The sequence below is a fragment of the Hermetia illucens genome, chromosome 3 (assembly GCF_905115235.1).
Source record: "Hermetia illucens chromosome 3, iHerIll2.2.curated.20191125, whole genome shotgun sequence".
Lineage (NCBI taxonomy): Eukaryota > Metazoa > Arthropoda > Insecta > Diptera > Stratiomyidae > Hermetia > Hermetia illucens.
The window spans coordinates 16,529,337-16,553,796 of record NC_051851.1 but is presented as its reverse complement, the minus strand read 5'-3'; the positions used below and the strand labels follow the sequence as shown (position 1 = coordinate 16,553,796).

The 24,460-nt window shown below is 45.6% G+C and overlaps 1 protein-coding gene across 2 annotated transcripts; it reads left to right on the top strand.

Moving 5' to 3' along the window:
• Nucleotides 1-833: 833 nt before the first annotated feature.
• Nucleotides 834-11,245, top strand: LOC119651218 (nuclear hormone receptor HR96). 2 transcript variants are annotated; one of them, XM_038054673.1, is made up of 4 exons: nt 834-2,987; nt 9,949-10,158; nt 10,230-10,442; nt 10,518-11,245. In XM_038054673.1, exons 1-4 carry the CDS (start codon nt 1,464-1,466, stop codon nt 10,716-10,718), a joined length of 2,148 nt encoding a protein of 715 aa, XP_037910601.1. In that variant the 5' UTR covers nt 834-1,463; the 3' UTR covers nt 10,719-11,245. The 2 variants fall into 2 exon arrangements, with proteins under 2 accessions (XP_037910601.1, XP_037910600.1); XM_038054672.1 differs by having other exon boundaries at nt 834-2,993.
• Nucleotides 11,246-24,460: the final 13,215 nt, after the last annotated feature.

The window sequence follows — 24,460 nt, the reverse complement described above, 5'->3', positions numbered from 1 at the left end:
TAGTTTCAAATGAGAACATTACTGAAGTTCTCATTTCTTCCAATGACCAATAATTCGAGTAAAAAATTTAAAATAGTTAAGTCCACTTTTTATTTAACTTTTCTTTCATAATTTGATGGTTGGACTTTAGTAAATCTCTTCCAAACAGTTACCTTATCTCCTATTTGATACTAAATTTGCCTTGAAGCTCACCGTCACGTCGTCTAATCACATGAATTACGATATGCCGAAAATAAGTAAAAAAAAAAATTGCAAGTCCTTGAACTTTCCCCATGTTTAACAAATAAAAAAAATAAACAACGTTCAGCTTCTCGTGTTCCGGTCTTTTCAATATGAGTGCTTCGAACATTGCTTCTGCAGAAATCATAGCCGTAGCAGACATGTAGTTATTATTATTAGTAACACGAGACGTTATTGTTTGCTTTATTGGTGAATGGAGTCTAAATTTCTCCATCCAAGTGTACTGATAACAACTCGTTTTTATTCCTCTTTTCGCGCTACGAATGCTCTTGAATATTTATCGCAGTGCTGAATTACTCACTTGTGAACACCTGTTCCTACTTATCTAGAAATCAAACGAAGGCGAAATGATATAGTTGGGTTTTTAGTAGATAACGTCCTTATCTTAATCCAGTTGAGCTGGAAAGTATCAAATGAGCTATTCTTAGTATGTAGCCAGTGCAGCATGAAGCAAAAAGCTGAATCTAGGAGTGATACACTCGTAATGGAGCGTCTTCGATGCAAAATAGAAAATTAACTCGACAAATTTGAAGGATTTTATGAAAAGATAAATGAGCTTTCCTTGGCCTTTCTCGTGCTTAGAACTGAAGATATAAAAATATTCAAAATCTACAGTGGCTCATAAAACTCCTTACATCTTACTCTAACCGCAAGCGCGGCACTGGCAGCCCCAACCTGTTATGTTGACAAGAATGTCTGACGTCTGTCATCGTCTAATTCCTGACAAAGTCCACCACGTCCAATTGGCCAGCAAGATAGGAGTGAGAATTACGATTGATTTCGGCTGATAATCAAAATATACCTCGGGAAAGGTGGCAACTTTCATGCTATCGTGCGTCGTCGAATCAGTGCGAATTTCGTGCGCAACTGGCGATCAGTTCGTCCGCAGAAGTGCTTTACGTTCAGAGACGGGCGCGCATTTTAGACCTTCAATTTGTGACTCATTCGCCTCAGCGAGAAATAATTGTTAATAACAAATCGGGAGTATCGCAGGGTGCAATCGGTCCTAGTGCGTCTAAGTGGTGAGAGTTACTGCGCGGTAAAATGCTGTGAAAAGTGCGTGTCCATTCCGCAGCCAGGAATCCCTCGCTGGAGTGGAATGACCGCGAATATTTTGCGTAGAGACGAGGCCGGTGGGAACGTAATATCCTAATTTTCAGAGGCAATAGATAGCCAGCCACCTGCGTCTCACGTGAACACTATTATGTGAAGATTATGCGACAATGCCGCCGTCAAAGAAGTGTTGTATGGTCTGCGGCGACAAGGCGCTTGGCTACAACTTCAATGCCATCACCTGCGAGAGCTGCAAAGCATTCTTTCGGCGGAACGCCCTGCTCAGCAAAGAGTTCACCTGTCCGTTCAGCCAGAATTGCGAGATAACAGTGATAACGCGTCGATTTTGTCAACGTTGTCGATTGGAAAAATGTTTTCGTATTGGAATGAAGAAGGAACACATCATGTCCGAGGAGGACAAGATCCAGAAGCGGAAGAAGATTGAAATGAACCGCGCCAAACGCAAGATGCTGGAGAAGCGTGACACCGACCCCGCTTTCCACATGTTGTCGAAGATCAAGCGGGAGGAAGGTTCGGAAGTGGAGGAGTGGCTGGACCGGGACAAAGCTATGTCGCCGAGCGAATACAGCAACTCGAGCATGTCAAGTAGCAGCCGATTCGACAAGCCGGAAGAGTCCAACTTCGCGTCGCCCGTTGCCGTGACTTCAACATCGGAAGGCACGCCGTTGCCCTCACGCGACTCATCCGCGGAAGTTCTCGTCGATAGCATCGTGGCGTCGCCCGAAACTGCAGGTCGCGTCATCGGTCACTTGATGCGAACACCGAAAGACGCGGTGGAGGTAATGACCAAAATCATCAGCTCGCCGACGGAGGCAATGAAGCTCATAAGCCATCTTATCAGCTACCCGGGCGATGCCTTGAAAATAATCAGCAAAATCATGAACTCACCGTTCGATGCCCTCACCGTGTTCACGAAATTCATGAGTTCGCCTACGGATGCGCTGGAAATAATCTCGAAAATCGCCAACTCTCCGGGCGACGTGCTCCAGTTTATGCAGCAGCTAATGAGCTCGCCTGAGGACGCGCTCGATATCATGAACAAGTTCATGAATTCTCCCGCGGAAGCTTTGCGAATGATCAACAAAATGGTCAATTACAAAGTCGATTCGACGACGGAGACGTGTGAGTCAAATCGGCAAGCGTTCGCAAACACCAGTGGCTACACGATGATCAACTCAGTGCTGAACAGTGTGCAGAGTCCATCCTCCACGGCGACACTCTCACCTGATAACGCCGCCACACCGGCAGGACCGAGTCGTGCCGTGCATGAAGCCACAATCCAATCGCCAAGCAATATTTACTCCGAGCCGAGTGAGACCAAGACAACCAGTCAAGTACAAACAGAAGCAACAGATGAGGCTGTAGCGGGTAGTTCGACGAGCGGGCCGGGCATGGTCTATGGCCAGGCCGGCTGCAGCAAGGAGGAGGGGACCAAGAACATTTTGGAAGACGTTGAGAACAGACCAATTCAACCGAACTCGATCGAGTCGGCGCTATGCGAAGCAATAAAGCTTGAATATGAAACGTTCAGTTCAATACCGCAGAATTATACAGAGAATCGGGAGCTGAATGACACCGAACAGACGAAACTGAGTGAGTTGATTGTTGCGAGTCGGGCGCTCTACTATCCACTGGACGATGATATGGCGAGTATGGCCAATGAGGAAGTAAAGGTAAAGGTAAGAAGTTTGTTTTAGGTCATGTAAAAGCCTAGTTCCTTCCCCCATAATAAGCTGTCTGAAGAAAGTCTCATTGCAAAAGGAAATATAAAAAAGAAGAGACTGTGAGACTCCACCGAACATAGTGGACGCCCTACACTATGCTCGGTGAAGTGAATAGAGGCAGCCAGCCTATCCACTGCATTTTAGAAGCATCATTGCTCCTTGAACTTACAAACGAGATGACCTCATGATCTTACTAAAGCGGGCAAAAAGTACTCTCAGGGCATTGGCAAATCATTTTAATCAATTACTGCTGATCCAGACTCATTTCCATGATTTGTGACTAAGACCTCAAGAAATCGGGTGCTTCCTGCTCTTCCAAATGTCGACGAATTGCTTGTTTTTCTATCATACCTATCTTTTTGGGAGTAGGGTAGGTGAATGCGTTGACGCATAGAGTGTTGGACTCCCGCAACAGTACGCTGTCGGACTACCAACTAAACATCTCCCTGTCATCAGAGAACTAGCCTGGAACCGTTTACTTTGGGCTAGCTCTCCCGACTTTGGGATCCTTCAAGTCAGGGAATTCCTTTCACAAACAGGAGGGGAGGGGAGGAAGGGAGTTGTCAGTTCAGGAAACCCCTTATCGTCCAATCCCTCCGCCGGCCAAGTTCAATCTTCTTCGCAATGAGAAGAGCCCGAACATAATGCGCAATACGATTCCAGCTACCAGCGCCCTTCAGCATTTCTCTGACAAAGTTGTCTGGAGAGAGCTTCCTTGCGTCTGCATAGAGCTGCTAACGAAAGCACAACATTCACCATTAGCCGACTCAAGGCCGCGACTCCAGCTGCAGCCCTGTCCGCTGCTGCTTTAATTTGCTCCAAGGAGCTCATCTTCGAGTCGAGCATTAAACCAAGGTATTTAATCGCTGGTTTTGACTCTATAGTCAACTCGCCGATCGATATGGGACTTAGGGTCGGGATTCTCTTTCTGGTCAAGATTCCATGAGCAGTTATGTATTCGCTTACCCGTCGCAGCAATATGCCAAGTCTGCTTTGCGCATATTCAACAGTGCGTCCGGCAACAAGTGCCGCAACGTCGTCTGCATAACCGACCAGGCGCGACTCTTCGGGCATATCGAGTCCCAGCAGACTATCATAGGAAGCGTTCCAGAGGTCCGGCCTTAGGATCCATGTGCTACTCTCGGCGTGATTCCCATTTGGCCCTCTAGCGTCTCATAGAGCAGGCAGCAGTCTTTCAGATAATCCTTCAATATCCGTAAGAGATAGCTTGGCACGTGAAATGAGTTTTCTAAAGTTCCTACCATATCTGTCCATCTTACGGAATTGAAGGCATTTCTGACATCAAGCGTTATGGGGAGCACTATCCGTCGAGATCGGCGGCTGTGTGCCTTGGCTCGATGAACCGATGTGGATCTCCCTGTTCTAAACCCGAACTGCCTTGGGGACAAGTCCCCGGAAGCGCGGGTCGCTTCAGCGAGTCTATTCCCGATGAGCTTCTCGAGCACTTTCTCGGCCGTGTCAAACATACGCAGCGGTCGGTATGCAGACGGGAAGTCGGGGTCTCCTTTACCCTACCTGATCAGCGCGGTCTGGCCACTTTCTAGCGACAAGGAAAAATCTCCTCCTTCAAGCAAGTGTTGGACGCCTCAAGCAGCAATTCTGGCCGTTGACGGAACAACAGTTTGTAAACTTCCGTCGGGATGCAATCAGGAGAAGGCGCAAATTTTTGTTTTTCATACTGAGAACCGCTTCTTCGAGCTCTCTCATTGTGAAAAGGGGCTAATCCTCGACGCTTTCCGCGCTATTGACATCAACCCGTACAGGATGTCTGGGGAACAATAACCGCACAATGCAGTCCATCTGGTCGGTACTTAGTATGCAGGGCCGATTTTCCGGGTGACAAGCTTATAGCTAAGTCCCCACGGGTCCTCATTCACCTCGTTGACAAGGTTCTGCCAGCTGGGACTTTCATTTATAGCGCTGCAAAGTCATCTTTTTGCTGATCTATACTGTGCCTTCATGGCGCATGCTTCCTCGTTGGCGTGCAAACGTTGTGCCAAACGGCGGAGCTTACGATACTCCCTCCGTAAGTCGACAATTTCTGCCGCTCACCAGTACATAGAAGGCTTGTCGCGCCTGGGGCCCCTCCGGGGCGTGGAAGCCTTACACCCCGTCGTTATCAGATTCATCACTGAATTTGCGACGGTGTCAGCTGTGACATTACCACCCGCGGAGCGCCCTCCAGCGGGGCCCTGTCTGCTCCAAGAGCTTCGACGAATTACCCGATGCTCACCTTTGCGATATTCCACAGGCAAGGGGAGTGTCCGATTAGTGCTCGCTCGCCGGCAAGTTGTATTAACCACTTCGAACGCGATGTACTGGTGATCATTTGCCGAGAAGCCTTCTAGGACTCGCCACTCGTCCACCGATGATGCCAAAGATTCTAACACAAAAGTGATGTCAAGAGTGCTTCCGTCACAGCCTGGGCGCCGAAACGTTGGCGTGAATCCGGTGTTTAAATCAACAATCCCGGTTTTCGCCGCCATTTCCAGAATCCGTTTCCCTCTGGAGTCTGACAGGGGCTTGGCCCATTCAAGGTTCCTGGCATTAAAATCACCGCCTACCAGGATTCGTCGCTCCGTGCTCGAAACGGTGTCCTCCAGAGCATCAAGTCGGCGCCAAAAGTCCGGCATCGTCTCGTTCGGCGTCAGGTAAACGCTAAAAAACGTTATCCCTAAACACCGAATCCAGACAAACCCGTTCCTCCGGCCTTCGGCAAGAACACGAAGTCGAACGTCGTCCCGAACCCAGATGGCAGCGGTGCCAGATAAGTCGAGATGCCATGAGGACGGGTCCGTGTTTCGGTATTGTTCGCTAATTAGCACTAGATCAGCATGTACTTCCGCAACGAACTGTGCTAGCAACTGGTGAGCGGTTGCACTCCCGTGCATGTTGATTTATACAACGGGGATCTTGCCGTTCGCACCCTAACCCTTTCCAATTCCGTCCTGAAGATTGGACACCGTCCCGAGCCCGCAGTGTGTGCGACGCTCTCACCAGACGCACCACGATCCCTGCAGAGAACCCAACTCTCGCTTTCATTGCAGGTCTTCGCTTGATGACCCACTTGGCCGCATCTCCGGCTTGCTGTCTTCCTGTCCGGTCCCTTGCAAACTGCTGACGTGTGTCCATAGACACCTGTAGCACTTGGTGGGGAGTATCCGGATTCGCACCCTGCATACTATCCATCCAATTTTGATTCTCCCGTTGCTAAGGCGCTTCCTCGCACATTGCTCGGGGACTTCCACAACCGCGAGCTTTTGGCTTCGAGCATTTATAGAGGTGATACCTACCCGGGCATTGGTTACCTCTGGACATTCACGTTTTATCGCCTCCTCCACTTCGACCTTTTCTGTGAGGCAGTCAAGATCCTAGGTTTCTAGAGAGCACATGGGCTCTATGCTGGAAACAAGAGCCTTCTCCCCCAATAACCCCTTGACCGCTTCGCAGAACGAACTCTTTTTAGTTGTCTTTGGGCCCAGTTCGACGAGAACTCCGCCACTCCTCGTTTTCCGTATGGAAGACACCTCTGCTCCGTTGTCTTCGGGTTTCATCCTGTAGCGGATTTCATTAAGGGCTTCCGCGAATGTCTTGCCATCCGTCGGCCTAATGAGCCGACGATCTCCTGGCTTTTGGTTGGCAGCCTCCTTGTCTTTGGACAGGCGTGTGTCTAGCGGCGTAGTCGGTTGTTTCCTTTTTTCCTTCTTCACCTTCTTTTTTTTTGGGCCCTGGAGACTACTTCGATAAAGTCTTCTTCAGGCATCTCGTCCTCTTTTCGTTTTTTTTGCCCAGTTCGTTTTGCAGTGGGCTCTCTGCGGTCCGTTTGACGCAAGCAGCATTCTCAATGTGGAGTGTGGCTGTTTCTGCTCTTCAATCGTCTTCCACTACTTTCCACTTTCGCCTGTAAAAGGAGATGCGGTCCAATAGTTCCTCCAGTTCCATCAGCCCGTTTTTGACGCTTTTGCTGACGTTCCTATGGAGGAATCCCTCCTTAACGCATTTGATAAATTTCCGTTGCATTCTTTCTAAGTCGCACATAAAACTTGATCGCGTACCGCTGTTTCAGTGAGCGCTCCATTATACAGTGACACAATCGAAAAAGAGACCAATTTGATAGTCTTGTTCCGCTGGGGTGATTTCAAACCCTCTAAGCAAGGCTCTGACTCACAGTCCTCCTCGCTGACGGGGAACTACGTCTGGGCCGGCAGCTCCAAGGTCTCACCAGAAGATTTCATCCAGGAGCCTTGCGACTTTTTAAGAAAGGATGGGCTCCTATGTTCCTTGGACAGAATCTTATTGAGTCTTGCGAATTCGCTGGTGCTTTCAGTGTCCTGATAATAGTCCAACCAAGACCGCCTCTTGGCAATCTTGATGGCCAGCTTGTACTTTCTCAGGCAGTCCTTGTAGGTTCGCCATTATTTATGGCTGTAGCAGGTATTGAAGACCTCTCTGGTCAGCTTTCTTCATTCCAACACGGTGGCATTGTCTTCTTGTTGTATTTAGCAGGGCAAGAGTTTAAAGGCGGTATCGAATGCGTTTTTCAGAGCCCCGACCTTCGACTCCAGTTTGTCTGTCGTGTTAACTTGACCAAATTTCCTCCGGTGGATCCTCCTGGGGTCCCTCAAAGGTTTGGCAACCTCTGCAGCGAGATCGAAGCTGAAAAACTATGATCTGGGAAAGGTCTCTGGTTAGAAAATCTGGAGTGATATCAAGGACCTCCTCTCAACCGTTACAGTTCTCCGAGCTGGAGAAATGGAAGGTTGGTGTACTGCGCCTGTTACACATCGATAGATTTATATTAATAATAAAATCAAAGAATGACTCACTTCTCTTGTTGATTTCCGAGCTGCCCCACAGCGTATGCCTTGCATTGTCGTCGCTGCCTATTCACAGATACTTCAGCCTTCTTTGTTATCATGGTGGTTATCAAATGTTGTAGTTCTTCTGGCGGAGCTGATCGGTCGTGAGCCATGTAAGCCGTCGTTGGAAATCAGGTCTGGACACAGAAAAGCCTCGCAAGGATACATGCTCTAGGTTTGTCCTGATCAGCGTCTCCTGTGCTGTGGAATAAATTATAATACTTGTTTTGGCGCCCTTTGATGGTTCGGTCGCCTCCGATCAAGAGCTTCTGTACTAGCGCGATGTCGATGTCTTCCTCTAGGTGGAAGATAAGCAATTAGCTGAGGCGCAATTCGAGTGCTGCAGATGTATCTGCGTTACCCTCAGCATGATTTGCTATGCGTTCGGGAGCTCGTTAGTCCCAGTCGAACCGTCGATCCTCATCTCCTCCAACAATTCGTTGGCGGCCTCGATGGGATCCAGGTTGTCGTCCGGTTTTGCATAGCGCAACACTTTCACCTTGGCGTTCCTGACTTCGAACCGCACTTTATAGTTTACTTTTCTGGTGTCTCCGGGCACTCTCTTTTTATACGGAGCAGCAAAGGTTGGCTGTTAGTCTGGGGTTCCTTCTCCTTGATAACTACCCAATCTCCATGGGAATTCTTGCGTTTTGAAGGCGCAGAGATTGGACGAACTTGTCCTTGTTCAACCAGATCCAAGCGCCCGGGTTTATGGGAATCTCGTAGTAGGAGATGACTTTGAACTTTATGCCGCCCTCACAGGTTTCGCTGATCTTAAAGATGCACGAATTGAGAAAGTCCATAGAGAATTGGTCCCCGCAAGCTTTAATGTGTAACTCATGTAACTCACGGACCACTTGAGAGGTATCAAAGCAGGGGATGGATCCCGTGTGTTCGCCTTTAGGTCCAGAAGATGCTCAATGACTATCTCCGAGAGCCTGGCCTTGACACTGGTCCACCCCTCCGGCACTAGTTTGCCGGAGTGACACGTTAGATGCTCCTGGCCACGTCGTTGAATGTGTTCGCAGTTCATGGCTCGTCGGCTAGATGATGATGCTTACTTTTCTCTTATCCACTCTGCTTCGCTTGTGTTTTTGTTCGGACTCGTCTTGAGATCGATTGCGTTTGAGAGCGGTAGGCTTCGGTGTCTGTTCGTCTGCCAGTCATTTGCTGTTATATTACTCAACAATCACTTGGTATTTAAAAAGACCTTTTCAGGCTGGAAACCACTAGTCCGTTTCGCTGCGGAAGATCCCTGCGATTGGCTGAATGCCACCAGCTCGTCCTCCGATGATGCGCCTGGCATAATCACCTCTTCTTCACTCGTTGGCTTGTAATTTTGTTTTTTATTAATTGAGTTCACGGCTTGGTCCCACGAGCAGTCTGGGTAGAAGCTAGGGGAAGGCTAGTCCGGCCAGAGTTCGCATACTAAAGACTAAGCTCCCCATTGGTCACGTAGCACTTGGCGTATGCTGTTCGACTTTGGCTTGGGGTCCTATTAGCACCTTCTGCATTGAGGACGATTCCCGAGCCTTTGCTTCGACTCATCCCCCCGCAAGAGCCACTTATTCGTAACAAATAACCACCAGGCAGAGGGAGTTGATCACAAATGGTCTATGCAAAGGGGACATTCTGGAGAAACAATTTAGCTATTTTCAGGGCGACTATGACGGTGCAAAATTGCATGTGTCGCATCGAGGTAGAATTTCGGAGGAAAGTCCAAAGTGGAGTCCTCCAGAGCTGTATTCTGTCGCGGATATTATTCTTTCTCGTCATCGGTGACGTCTTTCATGTGGTCTTGCCCGGGACGAATAAATATTGATAGCACATGGAGGAAGGCTCCAATTACAAGTTTTGCGTTGATTTTTAATAAACTTTCTAAATAGAAGGAGGAGTTTGATAACAGCTTTAAATATTCTTAGAAACTTTCTTTCAATAACGTTTTACATTGCGTCTATTTGACGCCATACGAATAAGCAAGTCATTATACCAACATATTACTATATTTCTTATCATTTTCCCCCCTCTAGAGCGATAACAACTCTCAGAGCCCCGAATTGCTTAAACTGATCAATTTAACGGCGATTGCAATTCGACGCCTAATTAAGATGTCGAAGAAAATTAGCGCTTTTCGCAATATGTGCCAAGAAGATCAGATTGCGCTGCTGAAGGGAGGCTGCACGGAGATGATGATAATGCGATCTGTGATGTCGTACGATTGTGCGAAGGCTTCTTGGAAGGTAATGGATCACACAATGCAACAAGTTAACGACTCTAAACACTGACGAGAAAATGTGAATTATATTTCTAGATTCCGCACAGCCAAGAAGACATGTCGAATATCAAAGCTGATATTTTGAAGCTGGCAAAGAACAACATCTACGAGGAACACGATCGATTCAATCGTTCGTTCGATCCCAAGTGGCGCTCGGATGAAAATATCATTTTATTGATGTGCGCAATTTTACTATTTTCCCCGAATCGGCCGCGTGTTATTCATTCGGATGTGATCAAGCTAGAGCAGGTTTGTACAGAATCTCCAGCTAATTAAAATTCCAATTAACCGTTCTGACATAATCATGCTTTGCCCCTCCCGCAGAACTCCTACTACTACCTTCTGAGAAGGTATCTGGAGAGCGTCTATCCCGGATGTGAGGCGAAATCAACGTTCATCAAATTAATACAGAAGATCAATGAAGTTCAAAGGTTAAACGAGATAGTTATTGGTGTCTATCTCAATGTCAGCCCATCACAAGTGGAGCCGCTGCTCAGAGAATTGTTCGATCTGAAGAACCATTAGATGGGGAGAAACTGGAGCATTTTCGTACGTTAGCATTAATGATTAGCTGTTTCCAACACTGAAGACCTTTCCTTGTTGATTTCACACTAGTTCAATTGTTTCAGTAATTCACCACTCACGAGCAAGACATGGAACTTGTATTTTTAGCTAATACGCTTTGATGTGTCCACGGACATGATTTGTATGTAAGAATCAAAGCATTTAGGGAGAACTATTTAAGTAGCAAATTAGTGATAACTTAGATACTAGACTAAACAGTAACAAAAAAAGGCGACGAACCTGTAAACCAAAAGTAGAAAAACACTTTGTGATCTATGAAACGAATGAAGAGCAAACAAGTGACTGGTGGAGCTACGGATGGAGTTTATAACAAAAGTATGAATGTAATGAATCAAGCTTTAATATAATAAGACAACAGAGATAATATTTTAATATACAGTTCCCTTTAAGTAGTCGTTAGTTCTGAAGAGATAATATTTTTAAAAATATTTTTAACGTTACAAATAAAACACTTTTCAATGTTGTGTTAAGAATTGGAGTTTCAGTAACAATTGGATATTTACGTATGTCAAAGCTTCAACTAGCTTATTTCAGTACCAGCCGCCCAACTTTTGGGGGGAGACAAGTTGCCAAAGGAATTTAAATGCAGTAACTATTATACATTAGGCAGTTTGGAAGTTTTCGCATCCGTAATAGTGGCCTCAGAGGCTTATATTTCATGCTATTATGCTAAATCCTATCTGACCTTTTTTGGTGCCAGGTCGACCAAGAAAACGCATTGAAAAAATAATAAGAATCGTTGCTGCGACAATTTAATTAGATCGGGGATTACAGTACTCTGTAGCAGGCAATATCTTCAGTATTTTACGCGCTCGTAATTATCACCCTGATTGGACTCACGTACTCATTCACAACTGAATCGATTGCGACATATCCGACATCCACTCACGATCCGAATCCCTCTGCCACGAGTGAGATTCGAAACACGACCTTATGCTATAGCAGTCTAGCAGTCTAGCACTCTAATCACTGACCCACCCGGACAATAGGTCCTGGGGTTTAAAGTGAGTATCTACCGTGTGCGCATAATACCACGGTCTTGTCTGGACAACAATCAGAGCGGGGCACTGTGACTGACGCAGCTGTACTGGTTTACATTGACTGCAGGCTCAACATTGATACCAGCGGATGCGAGGCTTTCCAACATCTCTGATGCAACTAAAAGGCATGGCACCCGAGTTGTACATCGTAACTCCACGCTTGGGTCCATAAGGAACTCCGCCCGCGATATGGGCACAACCACCATGCAACTCCGACAAGGGGACCAACTGCAAATAACCAGACTGAGAACACATTTCCCAGGAGTTCTTCTGGGTCAAATGCTCTCAAAAGGCCATCCCCGTTCCATGGTACCAGATGAGTAGTGTGAGGCTTCATGGGAAGAACCACTTCAGATGAGTCCCTTGCAGACTTGACCTTAGAGCATTCGCCTACTGAATCCATCGCCAGCAAGTCGATGTGAATACAGCTTTCCCTGGTCCCACAACTTGGAGTTTCTTTTTTGGCCGTTTGGTGTTGACCCAGCGGGCAGGAATGCTGCTCTGTCTGCCCTTTCCGCCATTTAAAAGGCCTTAGAAAAATAAGGTCCTCTTAGAAATCAGCAAGGATTCTTGACACGTCTCTCGAACTCGATGGTACGGTGCCAGGAACTACAACGTAGAACGCGAATGCAATAAAAATGGCTATAAACTTCTCTATTTTAATAGCCCACGCACTCAACGTGGTGACAGCATGGCCATCTCTGAGGGTTTCCATTAAACAAGTGGAGGAGGGTTTGATAGCTGGCAGCTGAAGTTTTTTTTCACCACATAAGCGGATCACAGACAAGTGGACCCGATGATGAAAAAACGCGCTCTGGTAAATATGCACTTGACAAAACGATCTGTAAGGTGCCTGGTGATGATTGCATCGATATTGCGGGGGATCTAAATGGCCACGTAGACGAAAGGCAGACCTCAATGGATTCTGTGGAAATAAAAGCTTTGGTAGTGGCGATTTCAGGAGAAAAGAGAAGAAATGATCTTAAGTGAATGCGGACTATTATGGGTGTTGAAGAAACGTGAAATCAGTTTAAAAATATTACGCGCCATGCGGCCTATGCAAATTTCGCGGTCACCTAAATTGGTAAGCGATCTATCAACCGAGGCGCTTGGCTTTGGGATGATGATGTTCGAATGACACAATAGTAGAATTGACAACCTAGACGCTTTGGGCAAGGTGAGAGCTATATCGATCAGCGCACAAAGGAACACTACTGTGGTGTTAATAGCAAGGGCGGTACATTGATTATTGACGGACGAGTCGTAACGGGAATATTTCGAGTGGATTTCAAAGCAAAATTTGTCTCGTCCACCTGCAAGCGCTGCTGATGCTTGGAGCAACCCCAACGAAGTTGAACAGAGAGAGTGAGAGTAATTCCATCTGTCAGAGCCACTGAATTCAAGGAAGCAATCAAACGATTGAAATCGGAGAAAGTAACATTACCTGACGAAATCACAGCTGAACTCTGAGAAGCGAAGAGCTGGAACCCAATAGTCCCAATAGCCCAGTGAGTTTCTCAATCGCGTTATCAAGGAGGTTGGAACGCCATCTGCCTGAGAGAAAGAATGACTGTTCCAATATGGAAAAGAAGGCAGTCCAGCAGAATGTTCAAATTACCGTCCTGCATTTTTGACAACTTTATTCATGACATCGTCCAAATAATCGTGAATCAAGCCGAGTTCGTCAAGAACTGCAGAACTACTGAGGCAATGCGGAGCTACCCATGGAGAAATACCGTCAAAAGCATCACCCCCCATTTCTGGGTGTAGAAAAGGCGATTAACCGCGTGCGACACAAACTTGTCTGGTTGTGGTCTGGAGCAACACCTCGTGCCACAGGAATTTGTACGCTGGGTTAAATGACTGTACCACAATCCCAAGTTCGAAGTATGGCAGGTTAGCAAAATCGATCGGTACCCCTGTCGACGTTCATAAGAGAGCGGCATCTCGCCACTTCTCTTTGTTTTTTCATAAACGTTCGTACGTGGGGCACCAGCTGTAAGGTACTATCACTATCAATGACGGCTTAATAATAATAATAATTGTTGGCGCAACAATGCATGCTGGATCAGGGGCTTGAAGTGTGTTAGAGCACTTCATTCAAGACCGTAACGGTACACTACAGTAGTATAATGTAGGAGGCAATGTGGTCAGCATTGCGCTCGCCCAAGATTATTACCCTGATTTGACTCAGGTACTCATTCACAGCTGAGTCGACTGGTATCCGACGTCAAATCACAGTGCAAATCCCATTGCCACCAGTGAGTTTTGAACCGCGACCTTTCGTACGACAGCCTTGTGCTCTAACCACTCAGCTATCCGGACACCATCACGGCTTGCTGCCGAGAATTGAAGGATTTAAGTATCTCGTATCAATGCTAGTAGCCAATTATTATTATGGCTGCCGTTGTGATTGAGGTATGAACGAACGTTTTAAATACAAAATTTACCATAGTGTCATCCGCTGTGTTGCCCTCTATGGTTTTGAATGCTGGCCGGCTATAAAAGATAGTGAACTGCGTCTCAGGGCAAACGAAACGAAAATGTTGCGTCGGATCGGTGACTTAATACGCTATGATTACGTCCGAAATAGGGACTTCCACAACAGTTTGATACGCTGGATGGTGATTTGAGCTGAAGCCTATGACCGAGAGAAATAACGCACCCGACACATAAAGCTTCGTTTGAAATTTCCCAATATGCCCGAACATCTCCCATAGTTCCTCCTTAGTAACCACAGTAACTGAAACGATATTCTGTTGAAATGTTAGCTGATATCCATTTTCCTTCTGCGGAAAAAGAGCCGTGATTTGTTTTACTCGAGGTAATTTTTAGCCACCTATCTAGTTCTTTATAACTTTGCAGATAGTATCCCAAGAGTTTATATTAGACTCAAGGCACAACTGAATGTAGCATTCTTAGAGGGGTCCGCCTCACCAGTCATGTTCATTCCCCTGCTCCTACGACAGAGAACTTAGAGACGGGCGAGTTTGGGCATATCTGACTTTTCATCGGCGAGTTGAAGCTCCCGCCAACTGAAGACGACGGACAGATACTGCCACCACCAAATGTAGAAGAAACAGTCCGTGCAATTCATCGACTCAAAAATCATAAGTCGCCAGGAGCCGATGGAATTACAGTCGAATTGGTTAAATATGGAGGCGACCAATTACATCAAGTGGTTCATCAAATTGTGCTCAAGGTGTGGAACAGCGAATTAATGCCTTACGACGGGCAACGAGGTATTATCTGTCTCATACGTAAAAAATAGGATATCACTCAGTACAGTAATTATAGAGGTATCACGTTGCTGAGTACCATCTATAAGATATTCTCCGCTATCTTGCTAGGCCGGATAGCCCAATATGCCCAGAACATAATCGGTTCGTACTAAAGAGGCTTCACTCCAGGCAAATCAGCAACGGATCAGATTTTCTCTCTTCGCCAAGCGATGGAAAAACTGTTGGAATATGGACATTAGTTGCACCATCTCTTTATCGCCTTTAAAACCGGTAAAACTGTACATGGCCATGAGAAAATTCGGTATCCCAACGAAATTGATAAGAGTGACTAGGCTGACCCTGACCAATATACGAGGCTAGATAAAAGCAGCAGAATCACTCTCAAGACCATTCGACATCAACAACGGTCTACGATAAGGCCCTATCATGTGTCCTCTTTAACTTGGTCCTGATCCGTGATGCTGAGGTAAATGCAAGGGGTACGCTCCTCTTTAAGTCCACCCAACTAATGGGCTATGCTGACGATATCGACATCGACCCGAGACGTACAAACTGTCTTCATCCAGATCGAGCAGGCGGCGCGACATCTTGGGCTGCACATCAATGAAAGCAAGAAAAAATATATGGTGGCAACGTCAGCACAAAAAACCAACCAACCAACAACATCAAATCGCACTGGTCAAACAGGAAGAATAAAAATAGGAGACTGCAATTTTGAGCCCGTTGACAATTTCTCTTATTAGGGTCGAAAATCACAACCGATAACAGCTACAACGATGAAATCCGTGCACGGCTGTTGGCTACCAACAGAGCCTATTTCAGCTTACAAAGACTGTTCCGCTCGAAACGTCTCACCATAGGGTCAAAGCTCTTACTGTACAGGACAATGATTTTGCCAGTCCTCATGTATTCCTCGGAGACTTGGGTTCTTAGCAAGAAAAATTGCGAACTCTTGGCCGCGTTTGCGAGAAGAATCTTCCGAATAATTTTTGGTCCCCTACATGAGGATGGACGATTCCGTAGCCTACACAATGACGAAATCTATGAGCGATACCACGGCTGTCTGGTTGTGGATAAAATCCGGATCAACAGGTTGCGGTGGGCGGGTCACCTAATCCATGATGAGGATGATCTAGCCCAGAAAGTCAGGACGCCAGAGATCTTTTAAGGATATCGAATTGGTGGACTTTGGCGCAAAACCACGGTGTCTGGAGTTCTTTATTAAGGCAGGCCTAGATGGAATACCGGTTGTTGCGCCGTTAATGATGATGATTCTTCCAAATTAATCGTTCGATTCTTTGGTAGGAATTAAAAAAACAGCAGCCCCTTCTACTCCCACCACATTGAGGGACTTTCTTTTGATGAAGTTATTTTGAAACCGTTTGAGGGGCATCCTCATGTCGGCCCAATAGCATTTGCGTTGTACAATTTGTAAATGATCCACTTCCAATTACCAGTTATCCTTTTCAAAACAGGATTTATTTCTTAACGTTTCAGTAGCATATTGCAAATGTCAATTCGCACCGTCAAATGAACTTCTTCGAACAATACACAGAAAATGAAATTTCGAATTACATATTGCCTTCAGAGGTAGGAGCAAATAAGTGGTTTAACTTACGCTTAAAACTAAGGAAGGAGACAGAACCAAAGCACATGAGCTGTAGGGCGTTGTTGGACTGGCATGACCACGGGATCGGGGAGGGAAAGCATATGTCGAGCTCTGCGAAAGCGACTTCAAAAATGTCTGTACTGCGGGTACTACGGGATGCGATGCGAAATATACTATAGAGTTAGCAGAGAGTTTGAAAAATATATACATATTCGGGAAGGTGCGGAGTTGTTGCAGGTGGATGCTTAGTTACTCATTTACCCCTCTTGAGAGAGCTACGGAAAATTTTCTAACGCCGATTTTCCCGATGTTTCACTCGGTAGGTATTTACCGGACGGAGCCGTTTGTCACTTCAAACCGTATAAAGACTCATCTACTTTGTGCTGCGAAACCTCCCCTTTTGGTTCATATATTTGGATGATGTTCTGGTCGCCTCTTCCTTTGAATCAGAGCACTAAAAGCACTTCGAGTGCATTTTTAACGACTGCTCGAGACCGGTCTAATACTTAACGCTGAGAAATGCAAATTCTTGCAATCGCAGGTGAGATTCCTCCTGAAGGCATTCAACCGGCCCCAATCAAGCAATTTCGAACTTTCCGCTTCCAAAAATTGTTAAGGATCTGAAAAGGTTTTTTGGCATGTTAAACTTCTATCATCGCTTCTTGCCCAAGGTCGCCCACCATCAGACGATCCTTAACGACTTCTTCTCTGGGCCGAAGACCAAAGACTCTCGCCTGATTGTGTGGCTCTTAGAGGCTGTCCAGGCATTTGAGACAGCCAAGCAATAGCTGGTGGATGCTACACTTCTGGCATTTCCGCAGCAGCCCTTCCCCTAATCGTATTCGTCGATGCCTCAGACATTGCCGTATGTGCTGCTCTTCACCAAAAAGTGAAACAAATCTGGCAGCCGTTGAGCTTCTTCTCCAAACAACTGAATTCCGCTTTGAAACAAAAGCCCGACAAAGCGTTCCCTCGCCAACTTTGGCACTTGAGCTTTATCAGCCAGTTCACTTCCAACATTCAACACGTGTCTAGAAAAGATAATGTAGTTGCTGAGGCTTTGTCACGTGTGGCAGAGGTCGGCGCATTTCTTCAGAACTTGAGGACTAACTCCAAATACACATTTAAGGAGTTTCCTATCTTCATCTCAACATCCAGTATATACTGCGAGACCTCAGACAAAGGGACTAAGGCCATATATTTAGGCCGATTTTCGAAAGGAAGTATTTTACGCCATTCACGATCTGGCGGACCTATGTATTCGGACAACGAATCGCCGCAAAGTATTTTCCGGCCGTTCATAAACAAGAATATTAATTCTTAGGCCAGAAAGTGCATCGCATGCCAGAAGTGCAAGACTACAAAGCATGTGAAGGGAACGTAGGAGTGATCTCCCGGTCCACCGAGCGTTTCTATACAATCCACCTCGACATCATTAGCCCTTTGCGCGACTCGCACGGTCTCGCGGTGGCTTGAGGCGGTAGCTCAGAAAGACATTACTGAACAATCTTGTACTCATGCTCTCTGTTTGAGTCGTCCGTTTACTCAGAATTAGTCAAACTCCTTAGCATCAAACGCCACCGAACAATCGCATACCACCCGTAGTTCAATGGAATGCTCAAAAGGTAGCATAGGACACTGAAGGCCGCTATAATGGCCCAAAACAACACTTCGTGGTCGCAGATCCTGCCAGTCGTTCTATTTGACCTCCGGACAGCCAATTGAGAAGAATTTGCTGCATGTTCCGCGGAGCTGGTATATGGAAAGAACCTGAGACTCCCCAGCGACCCTGTTCTCGACATCAGGTCGGGACTCAACGTAACCGGTCTGCTACGTCTGCTCGAAAGCATGGTCAAGAGCATCTTCTTAGCTTCACTAAGGCCTTTTGACGTGCGGCAGCCGAATTGAGGTAGCCATACGTCTGGGCCCTCGCTGAAATCCCCTTTGGGGTGAGCTGGGAGTGGAGTGCTGTGGCGGAGCGAGCAACTTGCCTGCGTCAGAGACGTAGAGTTAGATAATATGTGGTCCCAGTTGATTGAACCTAAGGCTGAGTTGAGACCTTTAAAGTTGGCATTGCGGAAGTTGAACTCAACAGATTCACGCGCAGTTTTGGAGTCTGAGCAGGGGACCTCCGCTTCAAATTCAAGTGAGAGGTAGTATGCGTCAATTTTGACATATGGGGATGGGCGAGGTAATGGAGGTGTTGAAATTTAGGGCGCAACAAGTGTTCATAAAGGAAAAAAGTAGAAAGGAAGAGTGGAAGAGGTTGTTGGAAGGAATTGGAAGGCTAACTCGAATGAAATCGATTTACGGCCTGATGAATTGGAGGTTTTGCATCACTTTATAATATTAGACGAAGCAGGGTCGGTTATAGTAAGCATGAAATAATACGTGCAGAACAAAGGTTTCCGACTAGGACTGGTTCTTTCAAGCACTGGCGGTGTAGATGGGATGTTGTTACATTTTTCCAGAATCGAGGATTAAGGGAAGAGAGCTGAACGACACCTTGAAGATCAACATATGCACGTCACTAGTTAGCACACTTTCATTTTCATTTCACCTGGAAAAAGTTCTTCTCGGTTAGAGACAATAATTTTCAGCAAATATGGAGGTTCTGCAGGATGCAACCAAAGAGAATTTAACACATTAACCTGAATATCCACCTAGACCGCTGCCTCAACATTACTGTTTGACGTTAAATTTTACAAGTGAACCGAATTCTATTGACCAACACAATCCAGTTCAATCCATGTGGCTCAATATAAATACGTAGTAGGTGAGTAACCTTTGACCCTTATCGATAACCAGTTCAATACCTACTCCATCGATAAAAAATCAATAAACATTGTAGCTTTGTAGCATGGGAATGCCATTACATAATGAGCAAGACTTTGGACTGTAGACCTCCGTCATGACAAAAACGAAGTCTGCTTGATTAATTTATTATTTTCAAGCCATGCATTATATTTCTGCTAAATGTGCTTAAACTGCATTAAGCGTCCAAAACAGTAGTTTTCGCATTGATCTTGGCGACACTATGAAGTTCTGCAGAAGGTCAGACCGTCTTGAAAGTGACCATCTCCCAGCATTCGAGTTCGAGACCTTCCAGAAAATTGCTCCATTTGCAGCACTTTTCCGTGTTTTCGTGTCGATATTTTGCATATCTTTAATAAAATGACCCAATTGCCGTAAAATGCAAGCCCATGCATATTTTCCTCAATTCCAGATTGCAACACCATTTAAAGGTCTGAGCGAATACGAGGTGACATTATTACCGAAAGACACCAGGTTGGAAGCAGTATTCGTCTCAGATCTGTTCTAGACAGACCAGTATCTATCCAGTTCATCTAATATCTGTGTTTGGCGTGAATCCTTTTCGATGAGAAAATGGGACCCTTCAAAGCTGTTAACAGTTTCTTGCTGGTGTTCTCAGCGATAGTTCATAGTGGTTGCAGTGATGAAGTATTCATTCAAGTTAATTTGAAACGTCCCGTGAACTACGTTAGTGACAAGTATGTGAGCTTTTCGATTGACCCAGAAGTGCTACTGGAAAATATCAACGCTACGGACAGGTGACTAGATCTTTAGAGACAAAAGATATTACAGACTCTCTGAACAGATACTTTCTCCTTCTAGTGATGTATCAGACTTCATGGCAAAGCAGTTGAAGCCCTCTTACTTGAAAATCGCAGGAAATTCGTTCTTCAAATTGCTTTCAGCATTATCGAATGGCGAACAAGTCGAGGAGCTTCAGGATAATGTGCCACAGATAGTTTGGATGAACTTCAATCAATGGATACGATCCGTAGACTGGTTGCCCATAGTGCCGTTGCCTTACAATCCAAAGAAATGGGATTCCATTCATGCTCTGAAGGTTTTGAACATCTCGAATTCATTAGGGGTGAAAGACTGCATCTGGCAGCTAGGAATAGGTAAGTCTAGGCTAGAATCTCTTATCTACCCCCATTACTTGCATTCCTAGCCATACATTTACCACAATTTATGTATGAGAACTACACGAAAACTAGAAAACATTCATAAAAAAACTACGAGAAATCTTTAAACACCACAAAGAGATACAAAGCATTAATCTTTATCCGATAGATTTCGACCCCACCGATGCTCCCCGCTACGTCGATGACCTCACAACATTGAAAAATGTGGTTGGTGCGTTTGATGATGTTCCAAATCATTGGGGTGTTGTCGGAGCTGATATATCCTCTGGAAGCAACCACGATGAGACTAGACTATACATAGATCTCGCACAGGATGTCGTTGAAGCAATAGGTTGGATTCAGTAAGTACGACTGCATTTCCGCCTCCCCTAAATTTCCTAATCTGAGTATTTTATTCCAGGCCGTCAGAATACCTGACCTTCGAACGCCAAAACCACATGATTGACGATCGTGATCTTGCACTACGAGCCATATTGAGCCGGAACCTTCCAGCTTGGTTGAGTGTTCCACCAAAAATGCTGAAAAATACGAAGAATGCACAAAACTGTTCCGCCCTCTGTATCACCGAAGGACTTCAATGGGCTCAAACTTTGGGAGATGCTGCTCGCACTGGATTTAGTGTCGTATTCAAACCTTTGGATAAGTCGGATATAATTGAACCAGGTTTCAGCTTCTACATTAGTTGGTTGTTCAAGAAGACAATGGGAGAGGAGGTTTTCGATACCCGCATGATCAGTGGTGATCGATATATTTCCCATTTCTACTCGCACTGCACGAAGGACGTTTCAGGAGCTGTTACGATCATGGGCATCAACATGGGCGACGTATCCTCCAAAATTACTGCCAAACTTACTTACAGATACTCTGGACCGGAGCTATGGCAATATGTGCTGACTGTCACCGATGGGGTTGTAAAACTTAACGGGGAAAGAGTAAGCATCAATGCTACATTTGAACCATTAGTGAAAGTTAAACACCCTTCCAAGCCCATGACATTGGTTTTACCCCCGTTGTCTATTGGATTTTGGATATTACCATCAGCTAACGTCAGAGAGTGTCTCAGAGAAGACCTACCAGAACTACGATTGCGCTTGTTTGCCGGCGAAGAGGAGAGATCTGAACGACTTATGACTTCTTCCGATCGGCTTTTACAGCAGTTGATTAAGGAAAACATCGCCGCCACTAGTAGTCCTCCCTCAAATAGACTGAAACGACATATTGTCGTCAAAAAAGATTCAAACTACTTGAACCAATTGACAAAAGATGTGGACCGACGTACATACGATCAATATGCCAAGCCTTCAGAGTTAATTCGTCAAAAAAGATTTATTCTCCAAAATAAGAACCGTCCACGTCTTTTCCAACACATTTTTGACCGTGCAGGACTAGGGGCTGCCAATGAAGTCAATAGCTTAGGAGGATTTGGCTTAAGACATCCTTTGGCCGCACCTTTATCACCACCACCAACTCCTCCGCCACCGCCACCACCACCACCAGTTGAAACTCCAGTAGATGATAATCGACGTTTCAAGAGAGTCTTTCCAAGATTACCATTTATGAAGCTCGAACAATTATTCAACCCTCGAAAAATCAGGCGTGCAAGGCGACAAGCCATCAACTTTTTCAAACTAGGTCCTTTCGCTGCAGGAAGAAATGAGAACAAACCTAAGCTATTCCCGGGACTACGTAAAATAGTTGGTCCACAAATTCCAGGAGCACTAGAATCCTCTCAACCAAATGAAGAAGCTCTTTTAGCTCCACGAAAGGATATTCACTTCCCTGAAGGAGACGTCCACGTGAACATCACAAAAATACCGGATGCCGACTATGATTATGTGGAATTCGATACTGGAAGCAATAGTGAAAGAAAAAGAAAACCTGCTGTTGCGCAGGATAATGGAGCATTTAAACGGATATCCAATCAAGAAACCTACACCTTGACAGATATAGTACCTCGCGTTGAAAAACCGTTCATACCTCCACCTCGACAAATGGACGATCAAGACCCTGAAGCCAGCATTGATAACATGCAGCTCCAAAAGGCACGAGAACAATTGGAAACTTACTATATGCCATCGGAACCTTCAGGTGAAAGCATGCCTACCAAAGTAAAGCTAAAATCCGGTTCAGAGGAGGAAACGGAAGCAGTAGTTCAAACGAGAAAGCGAAGGAATGCTTTTCTCAGATCACTATCGTACGCATTGAGCCAGGGCGACCAACATCTTACCAACTTGATTGAACGAGAAAACTCAGACCCGTCTAACTCTATTCCAGTTTTCAACCGCGTTGTACCGTACCTACGCCTGCAGGAGTATGATAGATCAGCGAAACCACTAAGTCTTGAGGAAATTCAAAATGAAGCCACCGAAAGAATGGAGAATGCAGTTTTGGAGGAAGAAGAAGTCACGACAACTCCTTATGATCCTGAAGCCGGTGATGGTGAGTCGGATGTAGCGAGAATACGGATTATTGCTGAAGGTCCTGCATCAAACCCCCATACTCCCAAGTTCATGCAGTATTTAACCACGAAGTTGAATAGTTTTATGGACATGATCAACAACCATGTCTCTGGTTGGTGGAGTACTTGGGTTTAGAGTTGTTGTGTATTTAGATTTGTTTTAAGTTTTCGTCACTAAGTCCATAGTTTAAGGTGTTTTGTATCTTTGTTTGTTTGTCTACTGATAGTGTTTAGATAGGTAAATGTCTACTGAATAAAGATTGTTTTCATCTTGAAAAAATCAATCATTGCACTGACGAGGGTTTACTTTGAGTTGCCTCGGAGAAATTATATAATTTCTTTCGAGGCAGGCCTTTGCATCCTTTTGAGATTGGTAAGCCCTCAACTGGTTAAAATATGTAAGGGAAGTAATTACAGGAAAGGACAATAGGAATTGTTTTACAAGGGAAGATTCACGATAATGCGCAATCATAGGGAGACTATAGGAAGGGAAATATTATCTCCCCATTAAAGAAATACTCGACAGTCAGCATTCACATCAATTCCTTCAATTGAATCAAGTCATAAGGCCCGATTCCCGCCAGGACAGCCTCTATGGTGTTCGAAAACTTTGAATATTCTTACCCAACTTAAAAGCCATAAACGGACAAACAAGGGGCATCAGGCGAAACCATATCTCCATATCTCTCTCACAACATTCTTAACCAGAAACCTAGGCCATGGAGAGGGAAGGCTAAAAAGTGAGGCAGCGGCACCAAACTCAACATTTGCCAGCTGACGAAAACCAGCGATTTGCAGTTGATATAGTTGACGTTAGAAAGAAAGCTGGTCCTAGAGCGTAGCAGCCAAATGCCTGGAACCAGGAGAAGCCCTAAATAAGGCTCAAGAGAATCTATATCCTTCACCGGTAGATCCGAAGAAAGAACGAGCAGCGTACCCTCCAAAGGGCGTTACTCTCATGAAACCCAAGGTTAAATCCAATAGAGTGGTAACTATGCTAGCATTAGACTGACGTTCAGAGCTACATACTACTCATTCGTGAGGAGGAAGGGAAAATCGTGGGCCTCATCGTCGAGCATATGCTCTCGAGCTAGCTCAATGCTGGATAAAAAGGAGGGTAGGGTTCTCAGGAAGAAGAGAGCTAAAGCACATTTCGTCGACTAACAACGCCTAGGCGTGATGAACGCGCTATCCTCCATCTATAATACTGGTTGGACGATGCAATGGAAGATAAGCTAGAGTGGCTGAACGTCATAGTCTCTAAATTACGAGGCTCTGAGGGAGCGAAACTACTGACAAGTGCTGGGTATGATATACGAGCGCAGCTCCAAGCACTCAGACCTTTGTGAAGCCCATTGTCCTATCCCTGCAGATAGC